Source organism: Perna viridis, chromosome 10 (genome assembly GCF_037379345.1).
Source record: "Perna viridis isolate PV_CMFRI_1.1 ecotype Kerala chromosome 10, ASM3737934v1, whole genome shotgun sequence".
NCBI classification, from domain to species: domain Eukaryota; kingdom Metazoa; phylum Mollusca; class Bivalvia; order Mytilida; family Mytilidae; genus Perna; species Perna viridis.
This window is the reverse complement of record NC_142454.1, coordinates 33,680,887-33,707,141: the sequence shown is the minus strand read 5'-3', so window position 1 is coordinate 33,707,141 and position 26,255 is coordinate 33,680,887. Positions and strand designations below refer to the sequence as shown.

The 26,255-nt window shown below is 31.8% G+C and overlaps 1 protein-coding gene across 19 annotated transcripts in view; it reads left to right on the top strand.

Moving 5' to 3' along the window:
* The window catches only part of LOC148605504 (C-Jun-amino-terminal kinase-interacting protein 4-like), a 59,259-nt gene extending 34,895 nt beyond the window's left edge, over positions 1 to 24,364 (top strand). For 18 of the 19 annotated variants that reach the window (XM_088548855.1, XM_088548859.1, XM_088548857.1 and 15 more), the window contains 12 exons: positions 617 to 817; positions 1,396 to 1,437; positions 1,806 to 1,883; positions 3,578 to 3,797; positions 4,196 to 4,276; positions 4,703 to 4,770; positions 5,102 to 5,253; positions 5,740 to 5,911; positions 6,659 to 6,772; positions 7,212 to 7,397; positions 19,713 to 19,868; positions 23,107 to 24,364. In XM_088548855.1, coding sequence (XP_088404981.1) covers positions 617 to 817; positions 1,396 to 1,437; positions 1,806 to 1,883; positions 3,578 to 3,797; positions 4,196 to 4,276; positions 4,703 to 4,770; positions 5,102 to 5,253; positions 5,740 to 5,911; positions 6,659 to 6,772; positions 7,212 to 7,397; positions 19,713 to 19,868; positions 23,107 to 23,210 — 1,574 coding nt within the window. In that variant the 3' untranslated portion in view covers positions 23,211 to 24,364. Of the gene's footprint in view, positions 1 to 616; positions 818 to 1,395; positions 1,438 to 1,805; positions 1,884 to 3,577; positions 3,798 to 4,195; positions 4,277 to 4,702; positions 4,771 to 5,101; positions 5,254 to 5,739; positions 5,912 to 6,658; positions 6,773 to 7,211; positions 7,403 to 19,712; positions 19,869 to 23,106 lie in introns of those variants that run through there. The other variant, XM_088548860.1, reaches the window with a different exon arrangement.
* The last annotated feature ends 1,891 nt before the right edge of the window (positions 24,365 to 26,255 follow it).

Below are 26,255 nucleotides of genomic sequence, written 5' to 3'. Positions count from 1 at the left end.
AGTTTTTTATAGAGAATTATAAATGGTTATTTAACCAATGAAAGATTTTGTTATAATATAGATTGTAGTACCAAATGTTTCCTATGTAATGATTTTCAATAAATCACATGTGAAATAAATTCTGCACTTTCTCCTGCCTCCTTCTTTGGGTGTTAACTTTTTTTGACATTGCTGATGATTTGAAATATCATATTTATTTAGAAATAATGAAAATATTTAGAAAATATACATAATAAATAGGATAACCAATTAGTTATTGTGAATTACCAATATATAATTTCTCATGCTGAGAAAAACTTGGAGATTTAAGTTGTACTCATAGTATGTTTCTCTCTTTAAATTTTGACATTCTTTGGCACTTGTGATCATATTTTAGTTATTTATTTTTTCCATTTAATTATCCTATTTATAATTGTTGTTGAATGAAGTACTTGTGATAAAGTAGAACCATTTAGTTGTAACTCACCTTTTCATTAGTTTACTGCAATAATCCCCTGACTTCATTTCTGTTAGATTAAACTGAAATCACACAATCTTGACAAGGAGATTTGTAGGTTAAAGTACTACTCTGAAAATGAAGACATTTCATAATTGTCATTTTGTTCATCAATTAAAGGTGCTCTTGAGTCAGACTACCCTGTAGATGAGGAGATACTGAAGGCTGAGTCTTACCCTCAGTACAACCCACCTCCTTCTGACAATCAGACAACAGACAGTGGTATAGGGGGTATCTCCTTTGTACAGTGTGCCACTGGTAAGCCTAGCAGTAGGTCTGGTACTCCAGTCTCATCTCCATTTGGATCTCCTAAATCTAAAGGTTTGTAGGAATGGTTTAATACTTTTACAGAACTTTTTAAAGGTTAGGTACCAATTTTCATGGTTATTGGCAAGTTTATTGCTTTCTATTGTTCTCACTGCCTGATATTCCCAGGCTACTGACCTGACACTGACAAATATCAGCAATTTCAAATGTTAAATCAAATTGACTGTGGATAAACAGATTAATGTCAGATTAAACGTCTCCACTGAACATCATATCTGGCCCTAAAGGGTTTACTATAATATTTCCTGTCTCAGTTTCAGAATCATCTTGAACTACGTTAGTTTTATGCTGAAGAAGGATTTTGGTCATCCGAAATTTTCGATGTAAATTTTACCATCATTTGGTGATGTTGAAAAAAACATACATACATTTCAGAGTATGGTTTAGACTTGATGTGAACAGGAACACACTGTATACCTTCTATATATATCTGAAAGGGAAAAAAAAATTCTTAAGCTTCATGTCATTGTTAAAATATGCCTGTATGTATTTATTCTTTATTCATTTATCATATAAAGTGAATGTTACTACATCAGTTTTCTCACAAGCTAATAATTGACCATTGATTTCAGAAATAAGTCCTGAACACAGGCCAAACTCAGGAGCTTCTGGAGGTTTGTATCTCTCAAACTAATTCATCACACATATTGTAGCTCTAAAAATATCAGATCAGTTTGTACAATAATTCTTTTTTGACTCATTGTTTTATTTAATGCAGATACATGTATCTACCTTTAGATATGTCTTTGAAAACATTAAGTACATTTTCTTCTATATTTTGAAAGTCAAACCAAGGTAACTGGGTATAGTAAAATTGAAAACTTTAATGCTTGAAAACTGTCGGAAGCTTAAATTGATATAACAAATACTATGTAGATACCTTTAGAAAATATGTATAACTTATAGTTCATGGAAACCCTTAGAAACCTATTGAAAATTAACCAGCTAAATCCTATATTTGTGTTTATACATGTAATTATAGATGAGAAAACTGATGCAGATCAGAGAGAAAAGAGTGATACGGATAGAGACAGTGTGTTGTCAGAACAAAGTATTGATGGTAAGATACACTCTTTCTGGATGGGTGGTTGTTTTGAGCGTAGTTTATATAGTACAGCTTTTTTTTAGCTCACCTGGCCAAAGGCCAAGTGAGCTTATGCCATCACTTGGTGTCCGTCGTCGTAGTCGTCATGGACAAATTTAAAACAATCTTCTCCTCTGAAGCTCCTGGACTGACAGGTTTTAAACTTGGCATGATTGTTCCTTAGGGTGTTCTGCACAAAATGATCGTTGGGATTTTTGATCCATGAAAAAACATGGCCGCTGTTACTAAAAATAAAACATAGGGGTCAGATTGCAGGTTTTTGCAAATAACTCAGAAACAGTTGCCTTTAGCAAATTTCTGGCATTGGGGTAATATTGTTCAGCATCATGAGATGAACCAATGTCAGCATCATGAGATGAACCAATGTAAAAATTTTCAAAACGATTGGTCAACTAATGTAGGAGTTACGACCCCTGAAACAGTTTTTTTTTTGCATTTTTTGCATGTGCAACTTTGAAAATCTTCTTCTCAAAATCCATTGCACAGAATTCAATGAAAGTTGGCATTTATGTTCCTTAGGGTATCCCACACAAAATGACTGTTGGGATTGTTGATTCATGTTGAAAAACATGGCCACCATTACTAAAAATAGAACTTAGGGGTCAGATGGCAGTTTTTTGCAAATAACTCAAAAAGTGTTGCCTTTAGCTAATTTCTGGTGGGGTAATATTGTTCAGCATCATGAGAAAGACCTATGCCAAAATTTTCAAAACCATTCATTGACTAATGTAGGAGTTACCACCCCTGAAACAGTTTTTTTGGTGTTGTTTTCCACATGTACAACTTTGAAAATCTTCTTCTCAAAATCCATTGCACGGAATTCAATGAAAGTTGGCATTTATGTTCCTTAGGGTATCCCACACAAAATGACTGTTGGGATTGTTGATTCATGAAAAAACATGGCCACCATTACTAAAAATAGAACTTAGGGGTCAGATGGCAGTTTTTTGCAAATAACTCAAAAAGCGTTGCCTTTAGCTAATTTCTGGTGGGGTAATATTGTTCAGCATCTTGAGATAGACCTGTGCCAAAATTTTCAAAACCATTCATTGACTAATGTAGGAGTTACCACCCCTGAAACAGTTTTTTTGGTGTTGTTTTCCACATGTACAACTTTGAAAATCTTCTTCTCTAAAACCATTTAAGATCATTGAATGAAAATAAGCATAATAGTTCTTTAGTGTATCGTGCTCAAAATGACTGTTGTGATTTTTAATCTGTGAGTAGATATGGCTGCTTATACTAAAAATGGAACTTAGGGGTCATAAGACAGGTTTTTGAAAAAAAATCAAAAAATGTTGCCTTTAGCAAAATCCTAGTTCAGGTCATGAAAATGCTATAAATAATTTTAGTTGATTTTAACTTAGCCTGTCTCATTCCTCAAGTTTTTCAAGTAAGCAAATGGTTAACCAAGTGAGCGATTCAGGCTCTCTTGAGCCTGTAGTTATGAGATGCTGTCCTTTTAGTATTTTAGACAGTAGTTTAATTAAGTTGCCCACATCTAAAGTTGAAGATAAACATCACAACATGAGACAAATGATTACTAAAAATACATGCAGGGACCAAAATTTGAAATGTCGAGACTAACCTAGTGCAGAAAATTTCAATTGACACTGAACAAATGTTTAAATTAAGTTTTTGGATTGCAGGGCAAACTGGAGATGGTCTCCACCCAGCTGTGTTCAAAGCTAAAGGTTCTCCTGTCTCCTCAGGAAGAACAACTCCTACTTCTACATCTTCTAATAGATCTTATGATAGGAAAGGAGGACAGGATGTGTTAACTCCAGTGGAGGCAGATCTACAGTTCGAGGAGGTTGAAAAGATGAGCAGTGTTCTGCCTACCATGTGGTTAGCTTCACAAAGTGGAAGGTAAATTATAAAAATGTTCACAGTGAAGGCATTTTTTTTAAATGCTTCAGTATATTTTTTCCAATATTTTGTGATTTCTATGGGTTTCACACAGCCAACTTAATTCCCAGATTATCAAAATAATAAAATTACTTTATTACTTAAATTGAAATTTGTATCATAGATATAGGATTCATGTTGCAGTTTGAAAAAAAAATATTTTGATTACCATGATTTTAGCAGAAGTGATTTTCTTCCAAATTGAAACAGAATTCTGCTTTTTCAAATCCTGATTTTTACCATTAGGCTTTTTTTTTAAATTCCAGTTTTGTCAATTTCTGGGGTTTTTTTTGTTGTCTGTTAATTTAAAATATTATAAGATTAAAGTTACATATTACGCCTCTTATTTCCTTTTCCAGTTTGTATATTCATTCAGCTGTGTCACAGTGGAGAAGATGCTTACATTCTGTCAAACTGGAGGATTCTGTCCTGAATATTGTGTAAGTGGAAAAATATTTTGGTAGATTACAATGTCTTTGATACGTACCTGATACTTCATCAGACAAAGTTTTAGAAAATAAGGGTAACCACTAAATTACCGAACACTAATCCGATCCATAATGAAGTCAAGTCCAAAATAAATCTGACCAAATAGATATTTTACACCACCGGAGCACAAAGTACTTCAATATCATTCACCAACACCAAAATTACTCCCCATTAACAAAGATTTATGGAAGTTCCTCTAGAATTTATTTTGATTCTGTTCGGAAGTGGGAGTAATACCATTGTAAATATTAGCTTAAATATCTAGGATTAATTTCTTTTGAGAGTGCTCATTTGACTTGTGAAAGCCTACCATAAATGAAATAAAAACATGCAAAATATTTTAACTATAATTTTTTTTTTTCAATTTTCTTTTTCAGTCATGTTAAAGGAAGAGTTTTAGTGGCACTGGCCAATGGGAAAGTTGCAATATTCCATAGGGCTGTTGGTAAGTCTTGTTAAATGTAGTCATTTTTCATTTGTCATTGAATGTTTAAAGTGAAATAAACAGTCCATTATGAATTGGTACTTTAGGGACAATTTTTAATTAAGAATTTATTTTTTAAAAAGGCAGCTGAGCAAAGCCTTCAAACTAATAAAATTTGGATGGTATAATAGCCAATACGATATGTTTTTGGTGTTGTACACTAATTGAAAATGAGTTGAAACGACTGTAGCACTTCACAAAAATGAGCATTAGTGAAGTAAACATTTAAGGGGAGATGATTCAAGTGCAAACAGTGTATTTTGTGAAATTCTACAACTTTTTCTTGTATAAGATGGACAATGGGACCTACAGAATTACCATTTACTGGATCTAGGAAAACCACACCATTCCATAAGGTGTATGTCTGTGATAGCTAATAAGCATGTGTGGTGTGGATACAGAAATAAAATCCATGTGGTAGATCCTGAAACCATGTCTATAATGGTAAGTTTCTTTTGATGTGATGGTGAAAAATCGAATATATTATGGTAAGTTAATATATATATGTAAAAGTGAAAGTTAACCATGTCTATCATGCAAGTTTCTGTTACTGTGATAATGAGAAAGCTAATCATCTCATACTCAAAAAGCAGTAAAATTAATATTGTTATATGTAATTTCAATGACCAGATTTAACTATACATGTATTTATTACAACCCTGGTACAAAGGAGAATGAGGTATACTGTTTTACTTTGTAGTGTATCTGTTTAACATCATTTTTATTATTTCTTGTTAGAAGTTCTCATAAAAGACATTCAATATTTAAATAAAAGCTTTTTATAGTTTTTCTTTTTTATCCAGGCAACTTTCACCCTCTGTTTATCAAAAAGACTAGGGTGTAGTGAGTGAGCAATGGCTTTAATTACATCTGTCTATTTTGTATTGTGGCTGTCCATGCTCTGTGTAATATGTTTTCCATTCTTTGTAGAAAACTTTTGATGCCCATCCACGGAAGGAAAGCCAAGTGAGACAATTGGCTTGGTTAGGTGATGGTGTGTGGGTCTCCATTAGATTAGACAGTACACTAAGACTTTACCATGCATACACACACCAACATTTACAGGATGTTGATATTGAACCCTATGTCAGTAAAATGTTAGGTAAGTCAAACTTTGGGTGCTCTGGGCAATGAAGGTGCTTTTTTTTAAATTCATTTGAGTTTTGATCTATCAAAAATTAGCATAAGTATTGCAACATATATCACACGGGTTGTTTTAAAAAGAGGTATGTTGTCTAGTCTATTTAACTTTTTTCAATGTTTGGCATAAGTATTGCAGAACTAGTCACAGGGGTTCTTTTTTAAAAGAGGTCTGTTGTCAAATCTTTCATTAAAAATTCAAATAACCCAAACTTTTGCTGGTATACTGCATCATATTTGTTTGCTACAGATTGGATTATCATTTGTATTTGGCTAATTCAAATCAGACGGAAGGGCTACAAAAACTGTCTAATTCAATTTCAGTGTGATCATTGATTTTTTTCTTCAATTTAAATATTGTCACTTGCTTAAAACAGTCATTGGTAAAAACAACTGAACTTCATTAAAAATGATTTGAGATTACAAATTGTTGATCAATTCTTAATTAAAATTTCAAAATGTTTTAGGAAGTTACGTTGACAAACATGTAAAGCATATTCTTTATGATTTCTTTTAGTATAATTGTTTAAAAAAAATAAAGATCGATCCACTCCATTAGTGAAACATTTATCATTGATCAAATAATCAATTCATGTAGATGTTCTGTTTCAATAGTTGTTTATAACCCTTTATTTTTCATTTATTTCATTTTTACTCAGCCTTGTTTTATTACTCTTGATGTAATATGTGATTCTCTTTAAATTCTCAGGCACAGGAAAGTTAGGATTCTCCTTTGTACGTATAACATCTATGTTGATCTCGTGTCAGCGGCTGTGGATAGGAACAGGAAATGGTGTAGTGATATCTGTGCCTTTATCTGAAAGTAAGTTATCTCCTTTTGTAGTGGAAATTTAGTCATGTGCTTTCTAGCTGTAGTCTCCAGATAATAAAATGACATTTATCCAAGGTACAATATAAAAAAATGTGGTCAGTCACCTGTCATGAATGAGTGTTGGGATGGAACAGCTGTTACAAGATTTTGTAGAAGATATTGCATTTATAATGATTATCTCATTATAGTCTCAGACAGAAAGTTCAATTGAAAGATGAAGAAATCAACTTGAATCTTCTGTTAGATTTATTAATTTATAACCTACTAACCTAAAGGTGTTTCACATGGAAATAAATGAAAAATAAAACTTCTGCACATATACATTACTTCATGAAGTTCAATGATGTTAAAAAGTGTTTTCTACATTTTTACTGATAGCTATGAAGAAAAAAATGGAAAAACTTTAAAGAAAAAAAAATTTTTTTTGCAGGTAATAAGCAGACGGTGTCTACTGCATCCAGCGGTGGACGACCTGGTGGTATTATTCGCGTGTATAGTGATAACAAGACGGATAGTGTCACACCAGGCAGTTTTATACCTTACTGTACCATGGCACAGGCTCAGCTGTCTTTCCATGGACATAGGGATGCAGTCAAGTTTTTCGTTTCTGTTCCAGGTTAGTATGTAGTAGTATACTTTAAAATTATTTGTGTCTGTTGAAAGAGGTAGACCTAGGATAGGGGACATTCTCTTGAAATCAGTGATATGTTTGTATCATATTCAATTTCACCAAAGCCTATCAAGCTTCCATGTGAAACAGAATGAAATCAGTCCAAGTTACTTTGATGCTTAGATGAGATAAATGTAAAATGCAGAATACAAATGTTCCAATAATCTGTATGAGTTGTGTCCCTTACCCTAGGTCTACCTCCTTAAGGTTATTATACTCCTGATTAGATGTGACTTCATCATTTTTCTATTGTTCATAGTGCCTGATATTGTCTTTCTTTTGTTCATACTGCCTGATATTGCCTTTCTATTAATCATACTGCCTGATATTTTCTATCTCAGGCTACTTTTGTGATACAAAAAATAAATATTAGCAATTTCCATTAACAGTGTTTCATTTAATTGACTGTGATGTTACAGTTAATTTGAATAAAACTAGTTTTGAATGTGTTGACTGAATATCACTGGAATCACTATGATATTTATTGTCTCAACTTCAGAAATGCTGTGACAGCTAATTCTCTAGGCCCAGTTTTATTTAATAAAAAAAGGTATCATATTGAGATGTTCAGAAAGAATGTGTATTGAAATCAAATTAAAAGTATGTGTTCTTGGTTTCATAGTTAGATAGATACTCTATTGAAAACTTTTTTGTTTTGTTCCTTAAGATCTCGGTCTCTTTTGTATATTTGTATGTTTTTGGCTTTTCTTTTTTTAGGATCGTAACTGCCCAATTAATTTAAAAACTTTTACTATGATGATGATTCAAATACTTAATGTCTTTGATTAAAATTTCATTAATTATGATAGCTGATTGTTATGAAGATAGTATAAAGTTCAACTCTTCAGGCCAAGGGGTAGTAACATGACCAATGTAATAAATGACATGCCATGCAACATGTATTTTATGTTCCCAGGAAGCTACATAAAATTTAAATGAAATCTGACAACCGGATAAAATAATGTTAAGTTTTAGATGAATTACGATTCATGTGGAGTCTTCATTAGCATGGTTTGTTTAAATAAATCAATTTTTTTTTCAATTCTTTTTTGGATGGAAAAATCTGTGAGGGCCAGGGTGACACATGTGAACCATCAAATTCTCCCTGTTGGGTAAAATTTTGTGTAGACCAGGATGTCACATTCTGTTCATCAATGGCTCCCTCCTTTGTAAAAATCAGTGTGGATCAGGATGGCACATTCAGTCCATCAAGGTCTCCCTCCTTTGTACAATTCTGTGTGGACCAGGATGACCCATTTAATCCATCAAGGTCTCCCTCCTTTATAAAAATCAGTGTGGACCAGATGACAAATTCCGTCCATCTAGGTCTTCCTCTTTTGTAAATATCAGTGTGGACCAGATTACACATTCTGTCCATTGAGGTCTTCCTCCTTTGTAAATATCAGTGTGGACCAGATGACACATTCAGTCCATCAAGGTCTTCCTCCTTGGTTAAAAATCAGTGTGGACCAGGATGTCACATTCAGTCCATCAAGGTCTCCCTCCTTTGTAAAAATCAGTGTGGCCAGGATGTATAATATAATTCTGTAACAGTGTTCTGACATTTTTTTAACTCTTACAGGTATAGAATTTAGGTATTTGAGTGTGTTTTAATGAGTTACATATAAAGCTTAAATTTTGTTCTCCGAGTTGATTCATTTTACAAAATTATGGGTTATTACTTGATTAATGATGGGCTATTACTTGATTAATGATGGACTATTACTTGATTAATGATGGGCTATTACTTGATTAATGATGGGCTATTACTTGATTAATTTTATTGATATATAAACCCCTTTCTGGCCATTTCTAAAGCTATGGAAGTATTGGTGACTGTTTTTGTCAATTTAATTTTGTGCAAAGAAAAACTTTAATTTTACTGAAAAACCTAGTTTGCTTTGATTTATACAGTTAATTTTTTTTTGGTTGTGGCCATGGATAAGCTTTTGGTCATAGGTAAATGAACTTCAGTTATAATCATGTATTGGCATTTCCTCAATGGTATAGATATCCTCTAGTGAACAAGAACACTTTATTGAAATTTTCTTTGCTAATGAAGTATTCTTTGATCAGCTTAGAACTCTTTATTATATGATAAGGAGAAAACCCTATGGTGTTCAGACTTTTACTAGGTTCATTACAGCTTCAATTTACATTCAGTAAATGCATTTTTGAAGTATTGCTGTGAAGCATACTATCAATTTTTTTTCAATTTTGAGAATACTCTAAGTAATAGGCATTCTTTACATGAAGGAGATCTGATACATGAATGGCTCAAAATCATTCCATTGTAAATGACAGACATTTGTTTGAGTTATAAGTTGACCTTTAAATGCAGGCCTAGAATAGGTGTTACCACTTTTTTATGCCTGTACTACTAAAAGTCTGGGCCTGTTCAACCTATTTGGTTAGTCCAAATAGAGGGAAACACAATTTGTATCTCCTCTTACAGTTAAGATTTTAAAACACATAATAGATATGTGCATGGCCAAAGGAGTATGATTTTTGTAAAATATTGATTCAATTTCAATATTCCATAGGATTACATGGTATCTCCCTAATATATATGCCCTACTTTTTATTAAGAAAATTTTTTATACATGTATTATGTGGGTCATCATTATTGTCTCCCAGACATGAACAAATTTCTGAGGCAGTCTTACTAAAAGGTTTATGTAACTACATGTTGCCATGCATAGCTTAGGGCATCTCTTTAAAATTTTTCTAGTTATTTTTATTATTCCTTGTTATTTGAATACAAAGAAGCAGATAGGAATATGAAGTTACTCAATTAAGTAGCTCCCCAGGTAAGAATCATGCAAAATGAGATTCATGGTTGGAAAGCTTACCAGCACATATTTTTATTTTTGATATTTTGTTTAAATGTTACAGTTAACAGAAAATCACATATTACAGAATTGCATGATTCTTACAAAGACTGCTACTTAAATTAAAATGATAAAATGAAACTTGTCTAAACTGAACCTCTTTTGGACATTTTAATGGGTTCGTGTACCAAGGTTCAAGATTTAAAAAGACTGTTAAAATTGTCTGATTTGAAACAGGTTTTTCAGATTTTTCAGGGTTTAAATTTTTTTTTCAATTTTCTACTGTTCATATACATATTGAAGATTTTCATCTGCTGACAAGTGTATGATGGTGACGAATGTCAAGTCATGTACTCAGTCTTGTTAAGTGTTACTGCTGGTGAATGAAATGAGGTTTGACAAAATGATTTATGCGAGTCTCTTTATTTATTTTTTTTTATGAACACTGAAGTCCTTCCAATCTAATGTAACAATAATTCATTTTATTTTTTTTATGATATTAATTTTCACGGTTGCTAATTTTATAGATTCTGTCAGTTTTGTTGAGTTATCTTAACATCAGATAAATCTATTTGGTAGGTACTATTTTTCCTGTTTCTTTGTTTTCACTGCAAAAATATATTGAAAAAATGAGTACCGTAACAGTATTCCTCAGTTACTCACTGGATTCTCAGGAAACTTGATGAAGTGTTAGATCACTGTATTGAGACATGCATGTTGTCAGTAACTTTGCTTTCAACCAAATTTGTTAATGTATGACATCACACAGGCTGCAGTGGGTGGTATTAGTTGCATTGTATGGGTCAACTGTGTATATTATAATTTTCATGGTAAAGTTGTTTTATAATTTATAATTTGAAATGTGTTTTAGACTCATAAGAAATTTTACCTCACTCAATGAGTGAGTGGTATATTTTAATCATCTTGTCCATCAGTGTATCCAAATTTTTGTCACAAAAGTCTTCCAATGGATAGATCGATTTCAAATGGGGCATATATTGTAAGCAATTTTGGTTGTGAACTGTTACTTCTGTAAACTGGCACATTAAAAATCTTGCATTTGGCACAATGCCGGTTCTGTTCAGTTATTACATAAAATATTTTCCATAGGCAATAGACCTTGGGTTTTTCTTGATTTCACTGAATATAGAAAAAAATTGGATTCTTATTTAAGTGAATTAATTCTTTTTGCTAACAGTTGAAACATATGAATCTAAAATAAATGTTTCCTATTTTAGAAAAGATGTCAATATCTGTGGCTTTTATGTAGCAAAATATCTAATAAATCCAGATTAAGGTTACAAATGAGGTTATCGTCTCTATTACAAAACAGAAAAATAAGAGAAAATCGTTTCTTAAAAGAGCATTATGGGAGGAATTCAAGATTTATGTGATGCTTTTCAATAGACATAACAGAATCCATGGAAAGTCCTGAGTTTTACATGAAATTAAGGTGTTGTCCCGTGTTGATGCACAAATTTTCTGCAGAGATATGGAAGCTAAATTAATGATATAAAATTTCATAGTCTTGTTTACGGCATTATATCATGGATGTGAAGTAAAGTAATCAACTTCTAAAGAAAAATCAATTTGTTTCCTATCAATTTTATAGCTTTTAAGGTTACAAATCTGACTTTACATCAGCTGGGTATAAAACGTTGCCATTGGGTAGTACCATTGATTGTATAATAAAATATAAAATAATTAGTTTTTGTTCTGTTATTGGAGGTATGGAATTTATAACATTAATTAAGGCCATTTGATGGGAATATTTAGTTTACTGACCTACTGATGGTTTAACTTTAATTATTATATAAAAATATTTGAAAATCTGTATGTATGTATTTCCACTGGGGATAGCCAGTTTTGAATGTTAAGCTCTTATGACATGTGTTTAGCATAAGGCTGAATACAAATGGCACCATCCAACTTAGGCAAAGTTTTAAATTATTTAACTAGTCTGTATTACCGGTATAATTATTAGTCCTGTAGATTGTTATTAATTTATATGTTTTTCATAGTTGGTCGTATGGAGGGGGATTTGGAGAAAGAAGATTTTTATTTCACAGAATTTGATTAATTATTTCATGCCAACCTTTAAAAGTAACACTTTAGGAAGTACTTTTATTGTTTAGTACAGAAATGAATAAATTCCTTCGTGGTATTATATGACCACAAAAATGTTTGTGGCCATATAAAGGTATAACATTGTCAGAATATATAAAAATCTGAAATTTGGTTTCTGTGAGGATATGTTCGAAATACTATCCCGAAGTTTTTATCAAACAATTTATTTGAAAAGGTGAAATTGCAACCCCTGAACAAAAATGTAGTGGAAACCTCCACCAAAAAATTGGAAACAAATAGATGGTATAAATTGCTACTTAATTAATTAGCACTCAAGCTAAGATGCAAAATGTGATTCATGGATGAAAGGCCTACATATTTTTTTTTTGATATTTAGTTAGAATTGCCATAGTATTCAGTTTTTCATTTTACACGTGTTCAAAGGAGATAAAAATTATATAGAATGCTCTGTAGATTTCAAAATTAAGGGAGATTACTCTGTAAATGACACTCAAATACAATAGAAAATTGGATTTTCAGTATTAATTATCTTATAAGAGCAGACAGATTTGAATGAATAAATACACATTCATAATATACACCCATAAAACAAAACAACTTCATTACAAAATTAAAATATGCAGTTTTTTGGGATGTATCACATTTTTCAGAATTTGCATGATTCTTACAAAGACTCTACTTAACTGTATTTGTTTTCTAAGACTTGTAATTCTTAGATAGGCTGTCCTTCTTTTGTTTCAACCTATTTGTCTCGAAACAGTTCCAAGACTACCGAAAATAACAGACCCATAGTTCATTCACTTCTACCAGACTTTTATGAGTCCCCAAAGAAAGATAGAAGCTAATGAATGCATTCCTGATGTTAAAGGATATTTCCTTCTTTAATTAGATAGCAGTAGGAAGTATGAATAATATGACAAGTTTTTGATAGAATTACAAAGATGATCATATGAGACCTTTTTATACAAAGCCATAAATACCTCATATAAGGGGAAAAACCTTGCAAAAGATAATATTAAGATTTTTATGGCTGGCTGTTTCTAGGGGTAACCAGAGAAGGAATTCATATTGTCTTTTAATGTGAAATATATTGAACTTATGCAATGAACAAAATCCAGAATGTACTTGGCATTTTTTTTTCTCTTTGTTTTGCTTTTTCTAGTTTCCTTGTGATTTGAATTTCCTTATACTTTACAAAACTTGCAGACTAAAACAGAGATTGGTTTGTATAGCTTTTTTTACAACCACAAAATAATCGAGGTTGTATATTAAATAGTAAGGCACTGCCGTTACCGATGCTGTTGGCCACATGGTCATTCTTAGACACTAGATTTTCATTAATGCTTCATATTAATTTAATTAATTTTTATTCAATATAAATTGAAGGATTTTGATAAAAAATTTTGACAAGATTCCAAACCAGAAAATGAAGGTTTGTGTTGATTTTTGGGGTTGTGACCCAATTGTTTTAGAATTAGAGGATTTTAAGGGGCAAAAAAAAAAACATTTCATGAAATTTAACTATACAATTCAAGTATAAGCAGCGATTGATTATAAGGGTAAACACTTGCTTAATGCAATTTTGCTAGTAGAAATAATTCCCACTTGCTAAAATTTGCTAGTGGAATTCTATATATGTAATAGAGGTAATGTCCAGAAATAACCCCAAAAATGTTAATTTAGCAAATGTAAATTTTCAGTACTTGCTAAATTTAGCTAGTGGAAAAATTTCTGAAATTTAATCCCTGATAAATATAACCACACGGTGCCAAATCACAAAAAGAAAGCATGGATTAATTTTGGGTGTTATGACTTGAACCATTCAGGAATTAGGGGTCAAAAAGGACACAAGCATTTTTGTTGATATCCAGACAATAACTTGAGTAAAAGTGTAGGGATCTATTTGAAATTGAACATAAGGTTTCTTACCACAAAGAAATCAGAAAAGGATAAGGCCAAAAAAAAATATGTGTGTTTATTGTCACATGCTGGGTCGGTAGGTCAGATTTTTTTTGGCCGCCATTGTTGTTTAATGCGATAAATACCAATACAGGTGATGGAAAAAAACAAGAATTTCCAGAAATTCAGAAAATTGCCGATAAAAAAAGTTAATGTCGTAGCGATAAAATTAGGGTTGGTCGGGTGACTGTAAACACAGTTTTTTTTTTCTTTTTTTTTGGCTTAAGTTTATATCTTAATTACATGTGCATTGATCAGTATAATATTGTTTCATAAGATTCCATACTACCAAATTATTGAAGTGGTTAATACTATGTTCATAACGGAAGTAGGATCCACAAGGTTCCAAAAACAAATAAGTTTCCTGGTTTCAGTGCATTAACCTAAGTAAAAGTGAATGGATATTTTTGAAATTTAGTTTAACTACAAGGTGGCATTTCACCAAAGAAAGACTAGATTTGATATTTTGAGATGTGACTTTATATTTAGAAATAAGGAGCCAATTTGATTCTGGTGAAAATCATATCCTGTCAAACATTTAATGAGGATCTAAATTTAGTGCTATATCAAGCTTGAATGGTGTGATCATACTTGCCTCAACTATTCAGGGTTTGAGGTCTGTGGTTGTATCAAGCTGTGTTTGGTGAAGCATTTTATTTTTTTTTTGTAAATTGAAGATGTATCATTTAGTTTGGGAAGGAAAAACAGAAGGAGAAAAAGGTGGATCAGCCAACTTAATAATAGAAAGTTGTAGTACAAGTGTATAGTACATTTAATACGAACATATTATCCAATTTATAGACCTGTCATTCAGTGATGTTTACCATATGGTAAGTCTTAGTAAATAAAGTTGACTTTGATAAAACCTGATTCCAACTTCTGACACAACATTGAGGTTGACTGTTGTCTTCACTGTCTGATTGACATTTTTATTTAGTTGGTGTAATTATGGTAAAATAAAACTCAATTACTTATACAGACAAGAGATGAGATAAAAATTGGCTGCTTTTCCTGAAAATGACAGCATGGATGCTATGTAAATCAGCCTATAGAATGCTAAAGGCACCCTGGGATAAAATCAATTAGGTCATGTCTGTTTTCTATTGAAAATGATCAATTTGTTGATTACAGGAATTCTTTGTAATTTGTGTACTCTTTTATAGGAAATATGTTGGATGTTATAAATATTGTCAGTAGTTTTATGTTGGTTTAAGAACATGATTGAGGTTCTGTATATACCTTACTTTGGTTACTGGTATATTTTCTAAATCTCTACAAGTTGTATGGTGGATTGGGATTTGGCTTGCTCATTGTAATTCCCTGTTTCAGTAGATCCAGTTATGACTTGTTCATTGTAATTCTCTGCTTCGATAGATCCAGTTATGACTTGTTCATTGTAATTTCCTGTTTCGATAGATCCAGTTATGACTTGTTCATTGTAATATCCTGTTTCGCCAGTTCTAGTTACAACTTGTTCATTGAACAATTGATTAAATTCTACCAGTCTTGTTCTTTGTAAATATTAGCAAAAAAAGTGTCAAAATAGGAGACAGAGATAAAAAGTCCAAGTATGTGGCTGAAACATGAACTCTGGAAACGTAGACAATCTACAAATACAATGTAGCAAAAAGAACTAAATACAAAATTACATTTAAAAACTTAAGATAAGGATAACAAGACATCTTACAAAAAACTTAAGCCATGCAACTTTGAACTCTCACATAAAACTGGGAGTGATATCAGGTGCACTGGAAGGATATGCATTTCCTGCTCTGCCAAGTGCACCTGAACTAAAACCTAATAAGAGTTCTTGTTCTTGGTAAATCTTGTTATGTATTGTTCATTGTATACAGGTTCGATTTATGGTTTCCTCACTGTAAAGTTCTTATGAAAGTTAAATCTGGTTATGTCTTGCTTGTTTTACAGTAACTTTGGGGCTATAGGTTTTGGCCAAATTTCTAAAAGTTATGCTTTTAAGTATTGTTTTCTTGCTTCACTGAAATTTACCATTGTTTCCTGAGGAACTATCTTCTTCTTTCCATAAATTTCATGTTGATTGGAGAGACCACTAGAGTAAGTGTCCATAAACAGGCCTGTCAGTGTAAGGTACCAGAATGACAAGGATTACCATGAAAAACAGCTTTGTCAGTGTAAGGTACCAAAGAGATATAGATTACCATGAAAAACAGCCCTGTCAGTGTAAGGTAACAGAATGATTAAGGTTACCATTTAAAACAGTTTGTCAGTGTTAGGTACCAGAATGACAAGGATTACCATGAAAAACAGCTTTGTCAGTGTAATATACCAAAGTGATATAGATTACCATGAAAAACAGCCCTGTCAGTGTAAGGTAACAGAATGATAAAGGTTACCATGTAAAACAGTTTGTCAGTGTTAGGTACCAGAATGACAAGGATTACCATGAAAAACAGCTTTGTCATTGTAAGATACCAAAGTGATATAGATTACCATAAAAAACAACCCTGTCAGGGTAAGGTAACAGAATGATAAAGGTTACCATGTAAAACAGTTTGTCAGTGTTAGGTACCAGAATGACAAGGATTACCATGAAAAACAGCTTTGTCGTTGTAAGATACCAAAGTGATATAGATTACCATAAAAAACAGCCCTGTCAGTGTAAGGTTATGTTAAAGATTACCATGAAAAACAACTTAGTCTGTGTAAGGTACAAAAATGATAAAGATTATCATGAAAAACAGCCCTGTCAATGTGAGGTTTTAGAATGATAAGGATTACCATGAAAAACAGCCCTGTCAGGGTAAGGTACCAGAATGATAAAGATTACCATGTAAAACAGCTCTGAAAGGGATTATCTTATTTCCTTTCAAACAAATACCTACTATTTATCTTTGACATTTGGACTTAGATAATTCAAACAATCAAAATATGTAGATCCAAAAATGTATCAGTTTACTTTCTCTTATATTTTACTATATTAGGTATTGATTAACTAATTACCAAGAATTCTTTCAGTGCAATCTATTGTGTGAAGAATATGTTTCTAGTTTTTCTTGAAGCTTCATTTTTTCTGAGGTTGTTAGCTTTTAGATTGTATTATTGTACCCGCTGGGACTTGTCATAAAACATTGATAACAAGTCAACTGATTCTAAAACTTTAATGCCATAGGAGGAAATAAGTTATGTATTATCTTGTTGGAAAGGAAATTGAAACTGCACACTTTGTTAACCATTTCAAAGGCAGCCATTATTGTGACATGATTCCAACATAGAATTAAAGGACATTGTAATTATGAATAAAGGTAGACTTTCTCAAAATTTAAAATGTGTTTGATGACAGCAAAAGGGTAATACAGTCGAACTTCTCTCGCTCAAACAGGGATGGCTGAAATACCCGGGATTTCTCGAACACAATTCAAAGTACCAAAATTTTCTCCTATATAATTAATATAAATAACCTTGGATTTCTCAAACTTCGATTTCTCAAACACTCGAACTGACTAGTTGGTCCGTTCGGTAATAAATCTTAGAGAATAACCCTCACTAATTCAAACTCGTCAGCAATTTTGTCAGCTTGGGTAATAAAAGGAGTGAAAAACTGAAACCCCATCATTAATCTGTGTCGTTTTAGTTAATTACAGGTAAAATCTAAGTCATCACTAATTAGATAGTTTTGGTCTTTAACACAACACTGATTGAAGTTCAAGAATGTTCCGAAGTTGGTATGATAAAAGCATGAAAGAAAATTGGATGAAAACAAATTATTGACCAAGGAACTCGAACTCTGAATGTTTTTAAAAGCGAACACAGCATTTTTAATGTTCACAAATCAACATAATCTTCCAAAAGCGAACGAAAAAGATCCACAAACTAACACAACTTTATAGTGTATCCATCAGCATCATGAAAACTGATTTATTCAACGGGTCATGGTTTTCCTTTCCTCGTTTGTCTACCCCGGACTTGACTTTTTATGAGCAATTCGACGGGTGTTTCTAGAAAAGCAGAGGATGCTTATCCTACCGGTGCACCTGGTCCATGCTCCCAGTTTTTAGTGGAGTCCGAGTTGCTCATTTACTTTTGTTACTTTGTATGTATGATTTTAGTTACTTTATGTTCTTTGTTGTGTGTGTCTGTTTTCCATGTCTGGTCTTTGTCCCTGGATTACATTCTTTTGATTACCGCTATAACCTTGGTTCCCTTGATTACTTTTTCGTAGGAAGCAGGCAATTTCTAATGATAAAGTCGAACTCGGACCAGCACCGAAAAAAATCCTGAAATATACAAACTTCAATTTCTTGAACTCCCGATAACTCGAACACATTTTAATGGTCCCTTGGAGTTTGAGCTTCCGAGGTTTGACTGTATACTGTTTGTTGTAAATATCTTGATACCAACTGAAAACAAAGTCTGTTGGTCTATCTATATACCTTGTAAAGTGTAAACTCAAATTCTCCTATACCATTCGGTTGATTTTGGTGAAACTTTATTTGAAGACTATGCTTCATGTATTAATCTATACATGAAGCTACCTGAATCAAGCAAAGTAAGATAATCAGACCAAGGATTTATTACTATTTTTATTTTGATACCCATTTAAGAAAGAGTTGTATATAGTGATCAGGATGTCAGTGCCACTTGTGTATCCTCTGTGACTGTCACATGAACTGAAATAGTAAGTATTCAACGGAACCAAGACTCTAGCAGAGATCAAAAGAATGTAATCCAGGGACAAAGACCAGACAAGGAAAACAGACATGCACAACAAAGAACATAAAATAACCAAAATAATACTGAAATGATAACGATTACCATGAAAAACAGTCCTGATCAATGTCATGCTATTGTGCACCATCTATTTTTATTTCTGATCAGAATTAGGATTTCCATTAGCATGACATGGATTTCCCAGTGACCCAGATAGATAGTAGGATATCCCATGTTTCTTTAACAGCTCCTCCTAAATGGTTTGATTGATTTATATGAAACTTTCAGGGAATGCTCATTAGGTACTGCAACTGTACACCTGCTATTTTGATTTTTAATGCAAATAAATTTTGAGTTTCATTAGTCTATTGTAGACTTAGACATTCATTAATAGATAAGTGGAAGAATCTTCCATTTTGTATCCTTAGAAACTTAATGCCATTGTGCACCTGCTATTTTGATTTTTTTCATCCAAATGGTTTTTGAATTTTATTTTCTGGCTGAAGCTTGACTCAAACTTTGCCATAGATTCAAATGAGGTAACAATTTTCTGTCTATAATTTTTTATTCATTTTGAATTAAACTTCTGACTTTAAGAAGTTTTGAGGATTAATTCAAACTTATACAACAAGACACAGGGATGTGAAAGGTGTATTTTGTTAAGTAATTCTAATTTATTTTAATTTCTGTTATACAGGTGCCAAAAGGAAAGGATTGAGTGGGGTTGATGACATGTCAGAGTCTAACACCAGCAAGAACTACCATGAAGCAGTACCAGCACCTCCCAGTAACAGTAAACTGGTGCTGTCTGGTGGAGAAGGCTATGTTGACTTCAGAATAGGACTTTATCAAGGTTTGTACTTGTATGTCTTGTGAAGAACTTCAAATTTTGTATGCCAATTTATAGTTTTTTCTCTTCATTTAACAAAACTGTGAAGTTCAAGACAATGGATATTGAAAAAGTTAATGTGTTTAACTTTATCCAATTTTAATTTTATGACTGCTTTTACATGTATTTTTCAATTTTAAGTCATATTTACTAGGTAAATAATAGTGATCAGTGGTGAAAGCAGAAAAGTTGGTAAAAATTATACATATTTGAGAGTGTGCAGAAATTGTTAAAGTAGTAATATTTTTTCTTAGCTAGATCCAGATAGAGGGGGTGCTAAATATCAACTGCTAAACGCAGGCACATTTTTTTCATTTATAAATACGTGAATTATATGTATAGAAAAATCAAGATCTCATGCAAAAATAACATATTTGTTGTCTCCTTAATGGATTCTTTCCCATAAAATTTATTTGCAAAAATCTCCAATACCCCCTATATTGAAATGATTTGAAACTTAGTGTACAGCTATATTTTCCTAAATGACTTTGTAGATGATGAGTCATGCACCATGGATAGTGGCTTATGACCTTAAACATTGACCTCAAGGTCCAATTCCTGTGTTTTCTGTGGGAAACTCATGTTCAGGCTGTTCCTTTTTTGTCTTTCAATGTTAGCTTTTTGTATTTGGCATTTGGTTATTTAAGCAGGAATATATTTCATATCATACTCCTTTTTCAACTGGTAAATATTTCTATTGTGTGTGAGTGCCGCATTAAAAACTGAAAATTTCGTATATGTGGCTTAATTGCCACGCTGGGGCCCACAATGATGGATTCCATCTCAATGATTTCTAGTTGTAATGTCATTTGTGCTATGTCAAATGCGGTCTTCTGTCCTCAGAGTCATATATAGGGAACATATCCCCAATGTTATATAGATGTCTTCTATTTGTTTACAAAGATTGGGACTATTTATCACTAACATATAATGTCCTCATTGAAAGATGCTCTGTGATTGTCAAGACCCTGACATTTCCATTAATTTGATTTAAATATATGTTACCAGCAGCCTGATATAGAATTTGATTGTGTCCATGTGTGAATGTCCTCAGTAATGAAATCCTCCAGATAATTAATTCTCTGTAGGATCAAAGGTTTGACATTTTGTATCAGATACTTAACCAGGATCTTTGCATTACTTCAGATTTTTTTTCTTGGATTTAGATTATTAATGGATACAGTGTCAGATATACTAATATGATGCTGAGATTTTCTTTCCTACCAAGTCATTTAAGTCTTTGTGTCCTTAATTAAGTTCGTTTGTTCTTTTACTATGAAATTTAATTATTTATACATTGCAAAATTTACAGTTCCAGTATATATTTATTTAGCTTGTGAAAAGTATATATCTATATATATATTGAAGTTTCAGTGTCTGTTTCCAGTTTAAATATTTTCAATACTTTTTATGTTGAAAAAACAAAAAAAATAAGGAGTCAATTCATTTTTTTTTTTTTTTTTTGCAAGCATTTAAAAACTCTTTGATTGTCTGAAAGTTTGAATGAAAATTTTAGTACAGTTACTTTACTGTTGTACAGTCTAAGGTGGTTGTATATTGGTATGACCCTGTTGTTGTCGTCCATGTTGTTGTCCTTTGTTTGCATGCAATAACTTAAGTTAAGGTGAACCAAATTATTGTATAATTTTACTAACACTAAAGGAAGATTTCTAATTAATTTGGAGTTTGAGACCCCTGACATTTTAGAAAAAGGGGCCAAATAGGATAAAAATAGGTGTATTATGAAAACCAATGTAAAATTCTGTTTATCTTCTGAATCTTTTTTTTATTGTGTTCCTAATTTAATTGTGTCAACATATGTATCAGGAGATTTGATGAGTTTTGGACCATTTTCAAGGAGTCAAAGGGGCCACATCCACAAAAATCAACTTTTTATTTTTTTGGTCCGAATTAAAAAGTTTTATTTTGGATTTTTTATGAAAATCTCTGCATGCATTTCTCAGTCAAAATTTAGGTATCTCTTATGGTTTTCGAGTCATAAGGGGTCAAAGGGCCACACCCCAAAAAAACAACTTCTTAATTTTTGGTCCCATTTTAAAATTATTTTTTTTATTGGATTCCTAATGAAAATCTCTGCCTGCATTTATCAGTCTGATTACAGATACATTTATTATTTTCAAGTTATAAGCGTTCAAGGGACTACATCCCAAAAATCAACTTTTTAATTTTTTGTCCGTATTGAAAATATTTATTTGAATTTCAAATTGTGTGCAATATAGTGTCCAAACTAGTTGTTGTGTCCATAATGAAATCTCAATGTTAAGTCAATTTTCTGGTTGTTATGTTTTTAATTTTTCAACCTGCATCCATTGGTAGATTCTCTTTGATGCATTTTTAGCTCATCTGGACAAAAGGTTGTAGTGAGCTTATACCACCACTATGTGTCTGCCATCCATTGTGACATTTCTCATTTTTGCTTAACTACACCAAAAAAAAATCTTTGACTGCATTAAACTAGTGGTGTATGTAAAAGCCTCTTCAAATAATCCACTTTTGGTTTCTATTGATTAAAAAAGATGGCTACCTGAGGCTATTTCCATTGTTCTGATTTTGCCAACTTTTCTGAAACCATATCTTTTAATGTTTTGAAACTTGATTAGGTTATTGACTTCAGTGCCTTCTTCAAATTATTTACTGTTTTGTGGCTCAGGGGATGGCTGCAGCCGCTTAAAGTTGTCTTTGAAACTGTATGAGGAAACTCATTTTGGCATACATATATAGTAATGCTATAACCAAGGTTGAGAATATGGAAGGAGGGACCTTACTCCTTCCATGAATGGTTTACTTTTTAGTCGACACAATCAAATAATGTGGCCACCAGATATAGAATTTGCAGGTTTTTCCAGTTAACACTGGAGTGTTATCATTTTTGAAGAAATGGTCAAATAAGGACATTATGTGAACTTCTAGAAAACATACTGACAGGAAATTTGTTTCATTCTGTGAAAGTACTTTTATTCCTGGAAACAAATTTTTGTGGATTAGGTAGTAACACAAGGTTGTGGATACTTGAATTCGTGGTTTTGAGTTTTTTCAGTATACACTCCTTTTCGTTGGTAACCAAATTTCATGGTTTGGCCTACCCACGAAAATTGGTACCCCACAAACAACAGTACTTTCACAGTATTTAACTCCACTTCCCAAGGCTAAATGTTATTACTTACTCTTTATTTATCTTTAGGTGATGGTGAAGATGAAGAGATTCTACAAGAAGATGAAAAGAAACTGTCACTGAGTAAAGGAGAAAAGAGTCATTTGATTGTGTGGGAGGTCACCAGTTCTTAATCAATTACCTATACAAGAAATAATTGATCCATATACTGCCTCAATGTAAACATTGTATGTATGTTACAGGCTGTTGGCCTGAAGCCACTGTATGGAAGCATTGCTTTGGAGCTAACTTGCAAATTGTTACAAATATAAGTAAAGGAACTCAATATTATTAAGTTTATCGCAATTTGACGAGCACAGATGACAAAGAGCATGCTAACAATGTAAACTAATTGATTCTCAGAACTATTTTGGTAACGTTTACCAGACTCTGTTGTGAAATAATTTATTTTGCATTTATGTGTAAGAATGGAAGGTATTATTGAAAATGTGTTGCTGTATGAATATTGTTAGTGATGTAAACATTTTTAATGCTATTAGATTTGTTCCCCAAGTGATTTGTTTAAGAGTATAGTTCATTTAAAGTACTTTCATTATCATTTTAATGAAATTCCATTCTTGAATCAATGCACAAATTTAAAAAATCTCTTCTTTAATTTATTTCATGTAAACTTTTTAGATCCTGAGTTGATAAAGATTATTTCAGTTATTTATAGAAATACTGTTTACAGGTAATTTTGTAATATTTATAGCAGAGGTGTACTTGCTTCGTTTTGTATAAAAATCAAGGAAAAAAAAAGACCATGTTTTTGCCCGAATTAGGTTTCAGATTATGTCAGTTCAAAATGTAACTGCAAAAATTTCAGATTTTTAAAAATGTGTTTACAAAGACAACCATTTAATTTTGGAGGAGCGGTGAAGAAAAAAAATTGTTGACTCAAATCATTTTGAAAATATTTTGATCTTGAATAGGAAGAAAAAAATATTTTAATCCTTTCATGTTACTCTGATCCAAACATTATGCTTTTAAATATATGAATATAAAAAATATTGATTTTATGTATGTGAAAACTGAATATTTATCTGTTCAATTGGTGAAAATGAATATTTGATTGAAGAAATCTTCCAAATCCTCCCGTCCCTCCTCAATATTAAATGGCTTTCCCCTCTACTGGAATTAACTGCTTGATGTGTAGCTGAGACTTTTGATTCATATGCCAAATAAAGTATGTCTAATTATAGTATCATTTTTTTTTTTCAAATTGTTGTTAAGGCTGGGAAATAATAATGTGACCTTGTAAGCATATAAATAAAATGTTTTTAGCCAGTTTTGCCCTGAGGCTTATGTTTTAATGACAATTTAGCTTGAAAAGTTTTACTATAACTATTATTAGAATGTTATAGGATGGAATAATTGGCTACATAACACGTTATGACCCAAGGACAAACATAGGTAGACTATGTATTACTAGTTTTCAAGGAGGAAAATTCTAATAATAGACTTTGGTCCTGTCATGGAATTGTTGCTATCATTGTTAACTTGTTATCATGGGGAACTTAAATTAATTATAAGTTTTTATTCCCCTATAAAAGTCTCTGTAAATTTATATTAAGGTAACATGCACTTAGTTTAAAGTGATGAGGTTCCAGTGGGGATTTTATATGCTTTAAAATTGTCCTTGAAGGAGCCTTCACTAGATTTATTTGTCAAATTGCAAGGGCATAAGTCTGCATTCCTGGTCAACAGTTTTGTTATTTAGTTTTATTATCACTTGTTTAGGTTGAAGTGTGAAACTTAATTATTCTGTTTCTTAATGGTGTATGTCTAGAGAATTGAGTTGCTATTGAGGTTAAAGTGAGGACTTACTTATGGATAATGAAATTTTTAGATCAATGCTTTTAGTGTTAATTTGGTTTTCTGTCTTTTTAGGAAGAGATATACACTTGTCCATACAATTTCTCAAAGACGAAGTTTGAAACATTTAATATTTTATGACACAGAAAAGTCTACCATTTTTTAACAATGACATGCTAATGTTATGTATTAGTTTTGCAATTTTTAGAAAATACACTAACAGCTCAATAATTAACATCAAATATAAAAGATTCTCATCTGTTTCATCAACTATTGATTAGAAGCTATCATAGCAATTTAATTTCCTGCGCTGAAACATTTTAACAACAGTTCAGAGACTTTCATCGGTCACAGAAGATTAATTTCCTGGAATTTAGTTTTTAATTTGAAAATGTAATTATTTGATTTTAAAGGATGATTTTAGTCTTTTTTTTAATGTATTTTCTATAACAAGTGACAAAAACTATCAGAGGCTTGATGTCTAGATAACCAGAATAATTTCATTTAATCATTCAAATATGATACTAGCATAACTAGAGTATTTGGTATGATTAGCGTCATTTTTATTTGATAAGGTTCCTGAATAAGCATCAATAAGACATTTGGGCAGTGAAGTTCCTCTATCATCATTTAGATGTGTTCTAAATTTCATGAATGTCTTCATTTCAGTTCAAAATAAATGAGAGTCTAATGAAATTTACTGGTTCTTGTAACATGATTGTCTGCAATTTCAGTGAGGAAATTTTTGGCAGATTAGCTAATTTCCGATCTTGATATGGTCTTGGTCTATATAATTGCTTTATTTAGATGTCATGTTCTTTACTTTTGTCTCCATATTTTTCTGCATGTCCTTCCGTGATTAAATCACATCACTGTTTTGTTTACAATGCTGCCAATGCTTTGTACAAAGGAGCCGTAGTTCCTACAAAATCAATGCGATTGATTGAATTTTTTGTTTTATGTATTTTATGGTCTACGGTTATGTTTGAAATCTCATAATGGCAGATTTTATTTTGTTACATTAAGGTGCAATAAACTTCTTTTGTTTTAATATTGGTTCCATCTTTGTTTTGTTCTTGTATAATATTTTTTCTGACATTGTTTCCATAGTTTTTTGTTTCCATTGTATATTGATGATTTATTTCATGTTCGTGTTTTATTGGCTTTGTAATTTATTTCAGTAACTTGATTTGGGGGTTTATCATGACATAGTAGGAACCAATGTTTTGAGGAAATTATTATTATTTTTTCTTAATATTACAAATATACTTGATATGAAGTTTTGAAATTTGGTTCAAATGAAAAATCAAAAATGTTCTTATTTCATTTTTTTTTTAATTTAGTGCCTCTCAAAAGATTCTTTA